The 11,260-nt window shown below is 61.5% G+C and overlaps 2 protein-coding genes across 2 annotated transcripts; both read right to left on the minus strand.

The window, feature by feature from the left end:
* Positions 1 to 105: 105 nt before the first annotated feature.
* Positions 106 to 3,818, minus strand: PLICBS_010421 (uncharacterized protein; the record flags this gene model as incomplete). Its single annotated transcript, XM_018326463.1, has 2 exons — positions 106 to 638; positions 692 to 3,818. 2 exons carry the CDS (start codon positions 3,816 to 3,818, stop codon positions 106 to 108), a joined length of 3,660 nt encoding a protein of 1,219 aa, XP_018174782.1.
* A 973-nt stretch (positions 3,819 to 4,791) lies between these two features.
* Positions 4,792 to 7,563, minus strand: PLICBS_010422 (uncharacterized protein; the record flags this gene model as incomplete). The annotated part of the gene is made up of 4 exons (XM_018326462.1): positions 4,792 to 6,102; positions 6,160 to 6,368; positions 6,421 to 7,357; positions 7,414 to 7,563. 4 exons carry the CDS (start codon positions 7,561 to 7,563, stop codon positions 4,792 to 4,794), a joined length of 2,607 nt encoding a protein of 868 aa, XP_018174781.1.
* Between the last annotated feature and the right edge of the window lie 3,697 nt (positions 7,564 to 11,260).

The raw sequence follows: 11,260 nt of genomic DNA on the forward strand, positions 1-11,260 counted from the left end.
TGCTCCTCGTGAAACGCCTGTGATGCTCCTAGTTGCGATCTTATCCCTTGCGTCCGTCCCGTTCCGTCCATCCATGCCCAAACCCTCATTCCCTGCAAGCAATCATCACTTCTTGTTCGCCTCCTTGTTCTTCTCCAAGACCTCGCCAAGCTCCTTGGCCGAGTCCTTGGTCTTGACCTGGATCATCCACGTCTCGAGACCGTCTCCCTTCTCGTTGGATGTCGTGATCTTGACGTACTTTTCCTCCGACTTGTACGACATGTTGGGGAGCAATGCTCGGTTCAGCGCGACATGGCCGCGAGGCTCGGCACGGAGAAGGAGGCGCACCACGCCCGACTCCTTGTGCTTCAGCAGTCGCAGAGGGCCGACTCCCTGGGTCGACCAAGGGCTCTTGGACTTGGCCTTGTCGTCGCTGTCCGACTTGTCGCCCGGCGGCACAAACTTGAGTACCTTGGCCCGCACCTCGTGCAGCATCTCCTCATCGTCATCCACGCTGTCCGTCAGATTGATCTGCTCGTGCTTTTCGCCTTCCTCATTGTCGCCCCCATTGGCTCCGTCGGCCTGGTTCGTTGGTTCCGGGGTGCCCGCGGCGGGTGTAGTTGCCAAACTCGAGCCGCCTCCAAGGTTTAGGGGAGAGTCTACACCCGTCGCTTTAGCGGGGCAATTTTCCGGTTCGGAAACGGTGACTTACTGGTCCCGGTGGTGGACGATCCGCCCGCAGGTGGCTGAAGACCGCTGAAGACAGGAGCTGCTGGCTTGGAGCCGAACATGGAGCCAGTTCCTTGCGACGGCTGCGACGGCGCACCAGAGAAGCTGAAGGCCGGAGCACCACCAGAGGACGAGGCCCCTCCAAACGCTGGAGTCGAGCTACTGCCAGGCTGGCTTGCGCCAAACAGGGAGCCACCGGAAGCAGCCGGCGTCGCGCCGCTGGGCGCAGCGCCTCCAAACTGGAACGGCGTAGAGGAACCGCTGGCCGGCCCCGAGGAGGGCCCCGCGAAGGTGAAAGATCCACCCGCAGGCGTTCCAGTCCCAGAGTTGGAGTTGCCGGCAAAGGGGTTGTTGAAGGATGACCCAGCCGAGCTGCCTCCGCCGAAAGCAAAGTTGAAACTGCCGGAACCTCCGTTGGGTGCAGACCCGGCTCCTCCGAACAGGTTTCCAGAGCCACTTGCATCGTTCGCGGCGGGAGTAGACGTCGCGCCGAAAGCGTTGGTGCTCGGGGCAGTGGAGGTCGGTTGAGAAGCCCCAAAGCTGAATAGAGGCGTCGACGCACCAGTGTTGCTGCCGCCCATGAATGACTTCTTGGCAGGCGACGGCTCATCCTGCTTCATCGGACTACCGTCGAACATGCCGTTGCCACTGGTGGCAGCAGGAGGAGATTTGGTTCCGCCGAAGAGAGGCTTCTGAGCCGTGTCCGAGGCACCAGCGGCAGGCTTCGCCGCCGAGCTACCAAAGGTGAAGGTAGGTTGCGCGGCAGCTGCGGGCGCTGCTGGCGTACTGTCAGTCTTTGCCGGGGCCATCGAGCTACCGCCAAACGTGGCGGAGGCACCGCCGAAGAGAGCAGCCGACGGAGTCGAGGCGCCACTGCCAGGTGCACTGCCCGGGGACGTCGCAGGCTTGCCTCCAAACAAGGAGCCAGCCGCGCCAGTACCACCGAACGGGTTGGTGCTCTGGCTTCCAAACAAAGGTGTCGACTTTGGCGCCTCAGCAGCCTCGGCGGGCTTCTCCGACTCCCCCGGCTTTGCTCCAAACAACGTGGTCGGCTGTGTGGCGGGTGCCGCTGCGGTCGCCTCAGTTGGCTTATTCAACGTACCAAAAAGGTTGCCAGTGGCAGGAGCCTGAGCTTGGCCGTCGGCCTTGGGTGTGCCGCCGAACAGGCTGGGCGCTTGCTTAGGTGCGTCTGCTTGCTTGTGGGCTTCGGGCGCGGCCGGTTTCTGCTGGAACAGGGACGGCGCGAAAGTCTGCTGTGCCGCAGGTGTCGGAACTTTGCCTTCGAACATTCCCTTCTTCGCCGGCTGCGTCTCGTTCTCCTTGTCAGATTCGCCGCCATCCTTGCCCCCCTCGTCTGCACTTGTTCCTACCGAAGATTCTTTCGCTGAGGGCGTGTCCTGTTTGGCGGAACCAAACATATTGGACGCAGGGCCCTTGGAAGCAAACATGTTGCTTGCGGGTGCCGAAGTGCCACCAAACAGTGAACTTTTCTGGGTAGACGGCGCGAACTTGATGGGCGTCGTACTCGGGTTCCAGGTCTGATCGACGGGTGCCACTGGGGCTTCTGCCTTTTCCTCAGCTCGAAGGGGATTGCCATCGCTGTCCTTGGAGACGCGCTCGAACAGGCTGCGGCCAGGTGTGCTCTCCCGAGTGCCAGCGTCACTGGAAGCACCCATGACGAAGCCACTGGTCGGCGCCGGCTTCTTTCCAAACAAGTTGGATCCTGTCTGAGAGCCAGTCTCACCGGTACCGCTGGCAGCGACGCTCGGCTCGTCGCTCTGGCCGGCCTCAGGGCTCTCTCCCTCGTCGGAGCCCGTCTCGCTCTCGCTCTCGGCATCAGCCTCGACACCGCTGTTTTTGGCGGAGCTCGCATCCGACAGGTAGCCAAAGATGTTGCCGCCAGACGCTGCGGCCTGTGTGGATGGCTTCGAGTTCGTGAAAACGGATCGAGCGAGGTTGTTGGTGCCAGATTTGCTGGCGGTGAAGGAGGTCGGCTTGGCGCTGGCCACGCCATCAGGTGCCTGAGCCGGCGTGGCAGGCTTGTTCGCAATCTTCTCAAACAGAGTCTTTGCCGAGGACGGTGTGGCCTTTTGCATCTTGGCGGGTTGCTCTTCACTTACAGACGCTTTTCGCTTGTTCTTGCTGGGAGCAGGAGTAGCAACCACAGGCTCTTCATCGTCCTCCTGGGCCATGGCTCTGCGTTTGCCCTTGGCGGTGGCATTCTCCGCCGTGGCAGACTGCTTGGAGAGTTGATCATCGGCCTTGCGCTTCTTTGAGGAGAGCTTCGAGGGCGTAGGCTCGACCACCTCGTCCTCGGGCTCGGGAAGGCCATGCTCTCGACGCCATCTCTTGAGAACCTCTTTGGACGGCTTGACGTTCTGGAATTCGTACAGACCGTATCGCAGGAGGATGATGCTACGGCTCTTCTCGAACTCTTTGGCGAAGTTCATGACGTTGAGCTTCCAATCTTTCTTGGAGAAAATCTCGTTTGCTGCGTATTTGAGACGTCGAAGGTCGAGAATGCAGAAGAACTGGCGGCGCTGCTCCTCGTCGAGATTGGGAGGGCAGAGATGCGCGAGAAATTGATCCGCATAGATGGAGCCCTTAGCGTTCCAGTCTTTGGGAATTTTCTGCGTGAGGGCCTCGCCCGTGAGCTCGGATGGGGGCGACGAGATGCGCATTTGGAAAAGTTCTTTGTCCGTCGCCCGTGCGGCCATACCACGCGGGGTCGCCTGGACGGTGGACTCTCGGTAAACGCGCGACGGCTCGGGGGTCGCGCCAGGCGCAAAAACCTTCTTCATCGTGCTCTGCGGCAGCTTCGGGGAGAAGAGGGTTGCGGGGGGGCTATCCGTGAACGTGGACGCCCTGAAGATGTTTCGCGCCGCCGCGATTGAGTTGCTGTTCAGACTGCTCGAGGGAACCTCGTCGCGCGTGGTCAACAGCTTTCTCGACGACGAGCTGTGAGGGGTGCCGTTGCGCTTGGCAGGGCTGCCGCTGTAGGGAGATGCGGTAAAGCTGCGCTTCGCAAAGGGCAGAGGGGGGCGAGACCGGGGCGTGCCGCTCGCCCCGTTGACGACATTATCGTCGACGGGAAGGGCGAAGGTGACCATCGCGTCAGGGGTATGGCGTGATTTAGGGGAAGAAGAAAGTATGGGAGAGGTTGACGCGTTCGCGTTCTCGAGGATGAAGAAGCGTTTGCAACGTGAGGGATGGACGTGGTAGGCGTGGCGATTCAGCTGCTCGCGCAAGCGCCTGTCGAAACGCGGAGCTTCGAACCGATCGTCGTCGAGTTTGGCCCTCGAATCTGCAGTGGCTGGCGTTAAACGCGCTGCCGGCCTGTCATCCGCACCCAGATCCGCGTCGTTTGATGAACGACACGACTGGTCGATGGGGAGACTGGACGGTGTTTTGGTGTAGGTGCAGCAACCTGGGCGTCGCTGGTGGCCGATGCTCGAAATCCCCGAGAGAAAAAAAAGCCACAGAAGGGGGCGCGCGATCGAACACGGCGGTTGGGTGCTAGGTGCTTGGCCCTTGTGTCGCGCACGGCTCACGCCTCAGGCAGCAACTTTGCCCAGGGCGGCAACAATCCTTACTAAGCGCGCTTCGCCCCGCGCGCGCGCAACAGGGCACGCACTCGCTCGCTCACTCGATGCATGCATGTCACCCGATCAGTCCGATGCACCAAAACCGGTTACACGGACGCACGCACGCGCTACGTACTTCACGTCGCACCCAGGCAAGTTCCAGTCGCTACAGCGTCGCTGCACACTCACTCAACAGTCATATCATGCGATGCAGTCTCAACATGGCCAAACGAGATCAATTTTGCATCCTAGGTAATCTGGTGACCAACATCGTAAAAGAATGTGTGTGGTTGTTGTTTCCCACCCAGCTCGACCTCTGCCCCGAGACGTTTCTTTGATCCACCAGCCCGGTCAGAGCACCATTAGAGTGGGAAAACTCGCTGCGCGGCAAACGAGAAAAAGTACACTTCAGCCTTCCAGGCGGAGAAAAACACAGACTTGCCGTGACCCTGTAAACCCAAGCGTACAAGCAAAAGTCGAAAAGCGAAACCCGTGACCTTTACTTCTTCAGAAGCTTCTTCTGCTGCTCCTCTAGGAACTCCTCGTCAGACGCGTCCAGGATATCGTACTCTTCGTCGGTCAAGAAACCCTCATCAGACGCTTCCCATTCTTCCTCGTCGAAGCCCTCCTCGACGTCAGCCTCGGCCTTTTCCTCTGTGGCCTCGGTCTCCGTCTCAGTCTGGGTCTCTTCGTGGAAGCTAGCGCTGGGAGACTCCTTCTCGAGCTTCGGGAAAATCATGGTGCTGCTGGACTTGGACGTGCCCTCGTCGTCTTCTTCCTGCTTCACCGCCGCAGGTGCCGCCTTGGGGGCGTCGGTCGAAGGCTCAGGCCGGACGTTGACCTCGCACCACAGGCGGTGGCCAAACTTGAAGCCATCCTGGGTCGTCAGGCGCCAGTAAGAGATGACCTTGCCGGCACGAGCGGGGGTGCGGAGGAGCACAGTGAAGGAGCACTCTTGGCCAGGGAGGAGGGGCGCATAGCAAACGGTCGACTCCGAGGCGGAAACGAGCTCCGTGATGCCCGCGGGGTGAGCCGAGTCGACGTGTCCCATGTAGTCGCCGCCGACAAACTTGACGGAGCATCCCGCAGGCCAAGCCACCTTGCCCTCATTGCGAAGGACCCAGGTCTGCTCAAAGACGTGGTTCGGGGGGAAGATGGTGCCGTCAGAGACGGAGTCGTGCACAAACACGGCGCGAAGATCCTCCTCACGTACCGGCTCTGCAGCCAATTCTGTCTTCTCCTCCTTGATCTGGGGTTCAGCCTTGACCTCCGGCTCAGCCTTAACCTCCGGCTCGGGCTTCGGCTCGGGCTCGGGCTTGACGTCCACAACGGTCTGGACGGTGTTGACGGAGATCTTAGCGGGACTGACAGTCTCGGTGGCCCGGGAGTTGGTGGTGCTGCGGTCGCCCATGACCGGCATGCGCTTGCCATCCTGGCGCTCACCGGTAGTCGTGACGCTCACGTTGCGAACGGCAGTCTTGAACTGGATCAGGGGGTGCGTCTTGTTGTGGGTGTTGGACGGGCTGGCTTCGCAATTGGCACAGAAGTCAAGGTCGTGACAGACGGCGCACTTGTAACGGGTGCCACGAATGTACGACGGATAAGCTTGGGTCATCGCGCAAAGAGGTCCATCACAGCAGATGCCCAGATGTACCGGCTGAACAACCGAGCATGCCTGGATGTCGGACAGTGGCTCGTAGATGGGAGCGAAGCGGTGGCCCGCGTGCACAAAGTGCGCGCTGCTGATGCAGTTTGCGCAATAGTCCCAGTCGGGGCAGTCGAGGCACTTGTGGCGAACACCGGTGATGTACTGGGGAGTGTTAGTGGGTAAATCAAGGGTGCGAAGCGTGTGCTCGGGCTGACTAACCTTGTCACAACCGTCGCAGATGGCGTGATGCATCTGGTTACGGCCCGGTGCCATCTTGACCGTGATGTGATCCGGCATCAGGGTGCCAGGCACGGCAGGGACAAAGCCATGCTTGGGGTGATGGCCATGGATGTCTCTGGCAAAGCATGGTTGGCAGAGGTCAAAGTCCTCGCAAGTAGTGCAGTGAACAAACTGGTTCTCGGGAAGTTCTAGAGAGCAGCTATTAGTAGTGGCCATTGACCTCGGCGCAGGGTCACGTACCTCGAACGCAGCAGTTGCAAGTGCGCATATTGCCGAGAGAACCCCAGCGGTCAGCCGTCACGCATGGGTTGGGCGGCTGTTCATACCGGCCGGGGATGTAGCTGCAGGAGACAGGCAGGCTCCTTGGGAACTCTTCCTCGGCAGGCTTGGGCTGCTGCGTCTCCGCCTTGGGCTTGGGAGCAATCGTCTCGGTAGTGCTGTTCACGATCTGACCATCCTTGACGGTGCGCTTGATAAGCCAGTGCTCGTTGCTGTAGCAGGTAATGCCCCGCTCAACGCAGGACTGGCACAGGTCGAAATCGCCGTCCTCACAGGTAGAGCAGTGAAAGTGTGCCTCGGGGATCGTCTTGTCGCAGCTGTTGCAGCACACGGCAAAAGCACAGGCCGGGGCGCCAGACTGCGTGGGAGCCAGGGTGGTGGCCGAAGAGTTGTTCATGGCTGCTGACGCATCGTCAGAATCCGTAACGCGACACTTGACGCCCAGCTGCGAGGCTAGAGCGGCGATATTTGTGTTGTTTTGCTTGAGCTTCTGGATCTGCTCCTCCATTACCCGGTTCCAGGCTTCGGTACTGTTGTCCGGCGACAGGGTCGTGGCGACAGGCGTGCTCGTGGCGTAGGCAAGAGCACCCAGGGAGTCGGGAGCCGTGGCTGTCGTAAGCGCTGGGACTTCTGCCTCCATAGTCGCCGACTCAGGGGCCTCGGCGGCCGGGGCGGCCTCGACTTCATCCTCTACGGTGACGGGCTTGGGAGACGTTCTCTCCTCCCTGTTGAGGATCGTGACGCGGAGCTTGAGTTTCGACTTGGCCTTGGCGGCTCGATACAGCTGCTTGTAGACGGACGCGTTCGCAGGGTCGAGCATGACATAGGCCGCAGCCGAGTCGGAGTACCGCTCCATCATGACCTTGGCGTCGAGAGGAAGATGCAAGAAGGCTCGGACCTGTGTGCAGGTTAGCACCATTCACCAAGGTGTCAGCAAGCAGGGTGGCTACGAACATTTCTCTCGAGGGAGTTTGGGACCATGTCCCGGAGCGGCATCTTGGCCCGGCGAGTGACTCCATCGAAAAGGACCTTCAAGGTGATGGGGGCATCGAGGCCAGGGTTGTTCCGGAAGACCAGGCTCGGGGGGTGTGGAACTGTCGACATCTTGAACGAGGCGCTCGGGAGCGTGCCGACGACGATCGAGATTTGATGAGTTCTAGAAGGAAGAGAGGTCAACGAACTGCAGGCCAGCTACATTTGTAGGGTGCGTGTCCGGTGTGAGGGGCCGCGGTGCCAGCTCAAAGCTTGATGGGACGGGGCGAAGGCGACTCTGCAGGCGGTGACAGGTGGTGACGAATGGCGACTTACCAGGAGCTCGGAAGCACTGGGGCCCGGTGGCTCAGGGTCGGACAGCGGTGGAATGGGCGGTCAACTGGACCCCTAATCGACGCAGCGTGTGCAGGCCACGTGGAGGCGTTTCGACAAGCTCCCTCCTGACTGCGTGCCCGCGAGGGAAAATGCGAGATATGTGCGAGGCCGCTCGTGATGATGTCGGGCAGACGGCGATGCAGATTGATGATGGAAGGGAAGGGAAGAGTGACGGGGACGGGAACTGGGCGTTGGGGGTGGGTGATAAGTGGAGAGGGGGGAGGAGACGCAGACGGGGAGTCGAGGTAAGAAGAGGAGAAAGAAGGCGCTGGAGTTGGGGGAAGCTCTCGCTAGCACAGGAGCTAAAAGGTGGGCCCCGCCCGGGTGCAGCAGCCAGCAGGAAGCGCAGGCGGGTGTGGTGTCGCGGCCGGGGGGCAGCAGCAGCAGCGGCTCAGTGGACGGGTACAGGGCGCCTGCTCGGGGAGGGAGGCGTCGATTCAGGCGGACCGAGGCGGGGGTGGTACTCACGAGACCCGGGGAGAGGGGGCGACGCGCCGCCAAACGAGGAGCTGCCTGCAGGGGATGCAGTGGAGAGCCGTCAAACTCCACTCTTGTGCTGTGGTGGAAGCGGGAGGGCGGCTTCCAGTTTCTGTGATGTCGACTTGTTGCGGCAGACTTTGGTCGCTGCTCTTTGCTAGGTACTGCACTGCCTGCCACGAAAGCATGTCCGTCCGTATTTACGAGCACCGGCGGCAGACTCGAGGCGCCCGCGGGGCGAGACTGAGACTTAATAGTTTGTCTGGGCGGGGGGAAGCCCTCCAGGCGCGGAGCTGATGACGCCTCCCGTCCCAGGCGGGCGGACACAGCAGCCAGCAGCCCGCAGCAGCAGCAGCAGCAGCAGCAGCAGCACGACAAGCAGGCACGGCACGGCACTGACAAAAAGGCAAAAAGAAGGATCTAGAGGATACCCGCTGCTGGGTGGCATGGCGTCAGAAAGCCCAGACACCAGGCGCCAGACACGGGGCGCCACCGCAGCGGGCACCCGCACCCCGTGGCCGCCGGAGCTGTCTCGTCTCGCCTCCCGCAGGCAGCGGGCGCGAGTCGTCATGGCCGCACAGTTGGCAGGCTGGGACACTCGGAAACGCAACCTCAGGCGCGGGGCTTGCCCTTCGTTTTTTTGCCTCTGGCGGTGCATTCCTCAGCTCCGGCGGCTCCCGTGGCGGCGAGCGAGCCAAGTGGCCGGTGTTTGAAGTCTGTCGTGGGACGGAGCAGCCACTGGCTGCGTCGACGACCTGACGCTGACCTCGGGATGGCGGGTGTCGTCGTCGAGCGAGCACCACCTCCGTCGCCCAGGTGGAGGCGGTCGCCGTCGTCGTCGTCGTCTTCGCCCTTCGCGGCTTGCCTGGACAAGCCCAGCCGACGCGGCTCGGGCCCACAGCAGCATGGACGACATGGGGTACGATTCTAGTAAATCGAAGTGGACACTCTGATCCATGCAAGTTTCCCTTTTCCCCCCCACCGCCGACCCCGACGCCGCCGGCCATGCCATCCAGGCCTGGGTCGACAGGGCAAGCAGCAGCAGCAGCGGTGGCAGCAGCAGCAGCAGCATTGTCGGGTGACGTGTGTGCCACGGCAGCGACAGGCAGTGTAGCCTCTCGCCGGCGACTGATTCGTCGCGCCCACCAGCTCTGCGACTGCGAGCACCGCGCACAGCATCTCGCCCGGCACACGCCGAGCAGCCCTGGCCTGGGCCGTCGTAAGCTTTCCCTCTGCTCGTGGCTGGCGGCCGTCCCTTTTTCTTCTCCGCCGCCCTGCCCCTGTGAAACGGCCAGACAGACGGGCGAGCGGGCGAGTGATCATGCTAGTTTATCAGCTCATGGTTGAACGTGACCACGAATCCACGGACGGACGGGGGGGGTACCGTAGCCAGCGCTGCCAAGCCAGTTGAGCCCCGGCGTGGCGGACGGGGCTGCTAAGCCGCATGGGGCAGTATCGCATCCCCCATCGGATCGCGTCTCCGGGAGACGAGCTTGCGTTTTTACATACTGCACTGCACTTGGCCCCAAACCTCACCAGCCCGGTCGTCTCATTGTCTTGTTGCCTCGCGTGCGTGCATCCAACAAAGCGAGCAGCCGGCGCGTTTTGTCCACGTAATGGATGAGCCCACCACCACCACGACCGCCAGCCCCCCTTTTTCCCCGCTGAGGCTCGATTCGATGCGAGGCGATGCGATGCGATGCGATGTGATGCTGTGCAGCGACACAACACAGCACAAACGGGCACCGCTGTGCTGCCCGCCAGGCCAGGGAGTAAGTTAGGTTCTCTCGTCAGTCTGGCCGGCGAACCCCTCCCACCGGTCGTCTCACATTGCGTTGCCTCACTGACGAGTCGCCTCGCCTGCCCATCCATCCTGGGGGTCCGCCGGCTTCCCTGCCCGCTGCCTCGGATTTATTAATAGCATAATAGCACGATGGGGCCGCGTTGATTGCGAGATGCCCCCATCGACTGACTGACTGCCTGCCTGCTCCTGAGTCCTCGCCCCTAGGCGGCAGATGCCCACGGGTCGAGGCCCCGGCGTCCCGGCCTCGCGTCCCCGGCATCTGGAGGCATGTCAAATGTTACGTCGATGCTCCCCGGGGACGCGAGCCGTGTCGGCATCTCGGCGCCCTGCGCGATCAATGCGTTTCCCGTTCCACAGCGCTGTCCCGGGCATCGTCCTGCTCCACGGCCAACCGAGCCTGGAAGCCCCAGAGTCCTGGCGTTGCCTCCTCGCTCGAGTCGCCCTGGTTCGCGACTCGCGTGCGCGGCAACAAGGCAGCCGCACCGTGTAAGCGGCCAGTTTCGCCTCCCAGGCTCCCACCGCCGCCCCCAAAAGGGCTCCACCCACATTTGCACGACGGCAGAGATATGATATTGAGTCCATTTCGAAGAGCCTCCAAAAACTGCATTGTGCTTTCTGGTTTGTGATACTGTGCGGTCATTGATAAGTCATGTAACCACTAGGCAGCCGCGTCGACGCGGCCGCCGAACTGCCAGAGGCGGAGCCGGTGCTCCCGCTTCGATGACAACCTGATCGGTGACGAGGGTCTTGTCGGTGGTTGGAGCAAACCTGCATTGGATGAGGAGGGCTTTGCATTTACTGCGACCATGATGGTGTTAATTGGCATGGCAATTATACCTTGTGCTGGGCATCTAGCTATGCAAGATACCTAGCGGCGGCATCTTTTCTGTTAAACACTAATTGTGTTGTACTTCGCTCACGTCGCTCGCATGTCGAGTACTCGCACAAGGATGCCTCGACAACAAAGTCCTGGACTCCGGGTATCGCAGTGCCTACCAGCCGTCACCCCATTAAACAATGAGCAGTTCATGCGAGGCGTAGCACGGTCCATGTACGTATTGCTGGCACTGGAAGCCCCAGCTTCGCAATGTTGATAGGCGTTTGCCGTGTTCGCCTCGTTTCACCAAGCGCCGCCTCCAGGTTCCCTTGCCA

Source organism: Purpureocillium lilacinum, assembly GCF_023168085.1.
Source record: "Purpureocillium lilacinum CBS 284.36 DNA, scaffold_8, whole genome shotgun sequence".
Lineage (NCBI taxonomy): Eukaryota > Fungi > Ascomycota > Sordariomycetes > Hypocreales > Ophiocordycipitaceae > Purpureocillium > Purpureocillium lilacinum.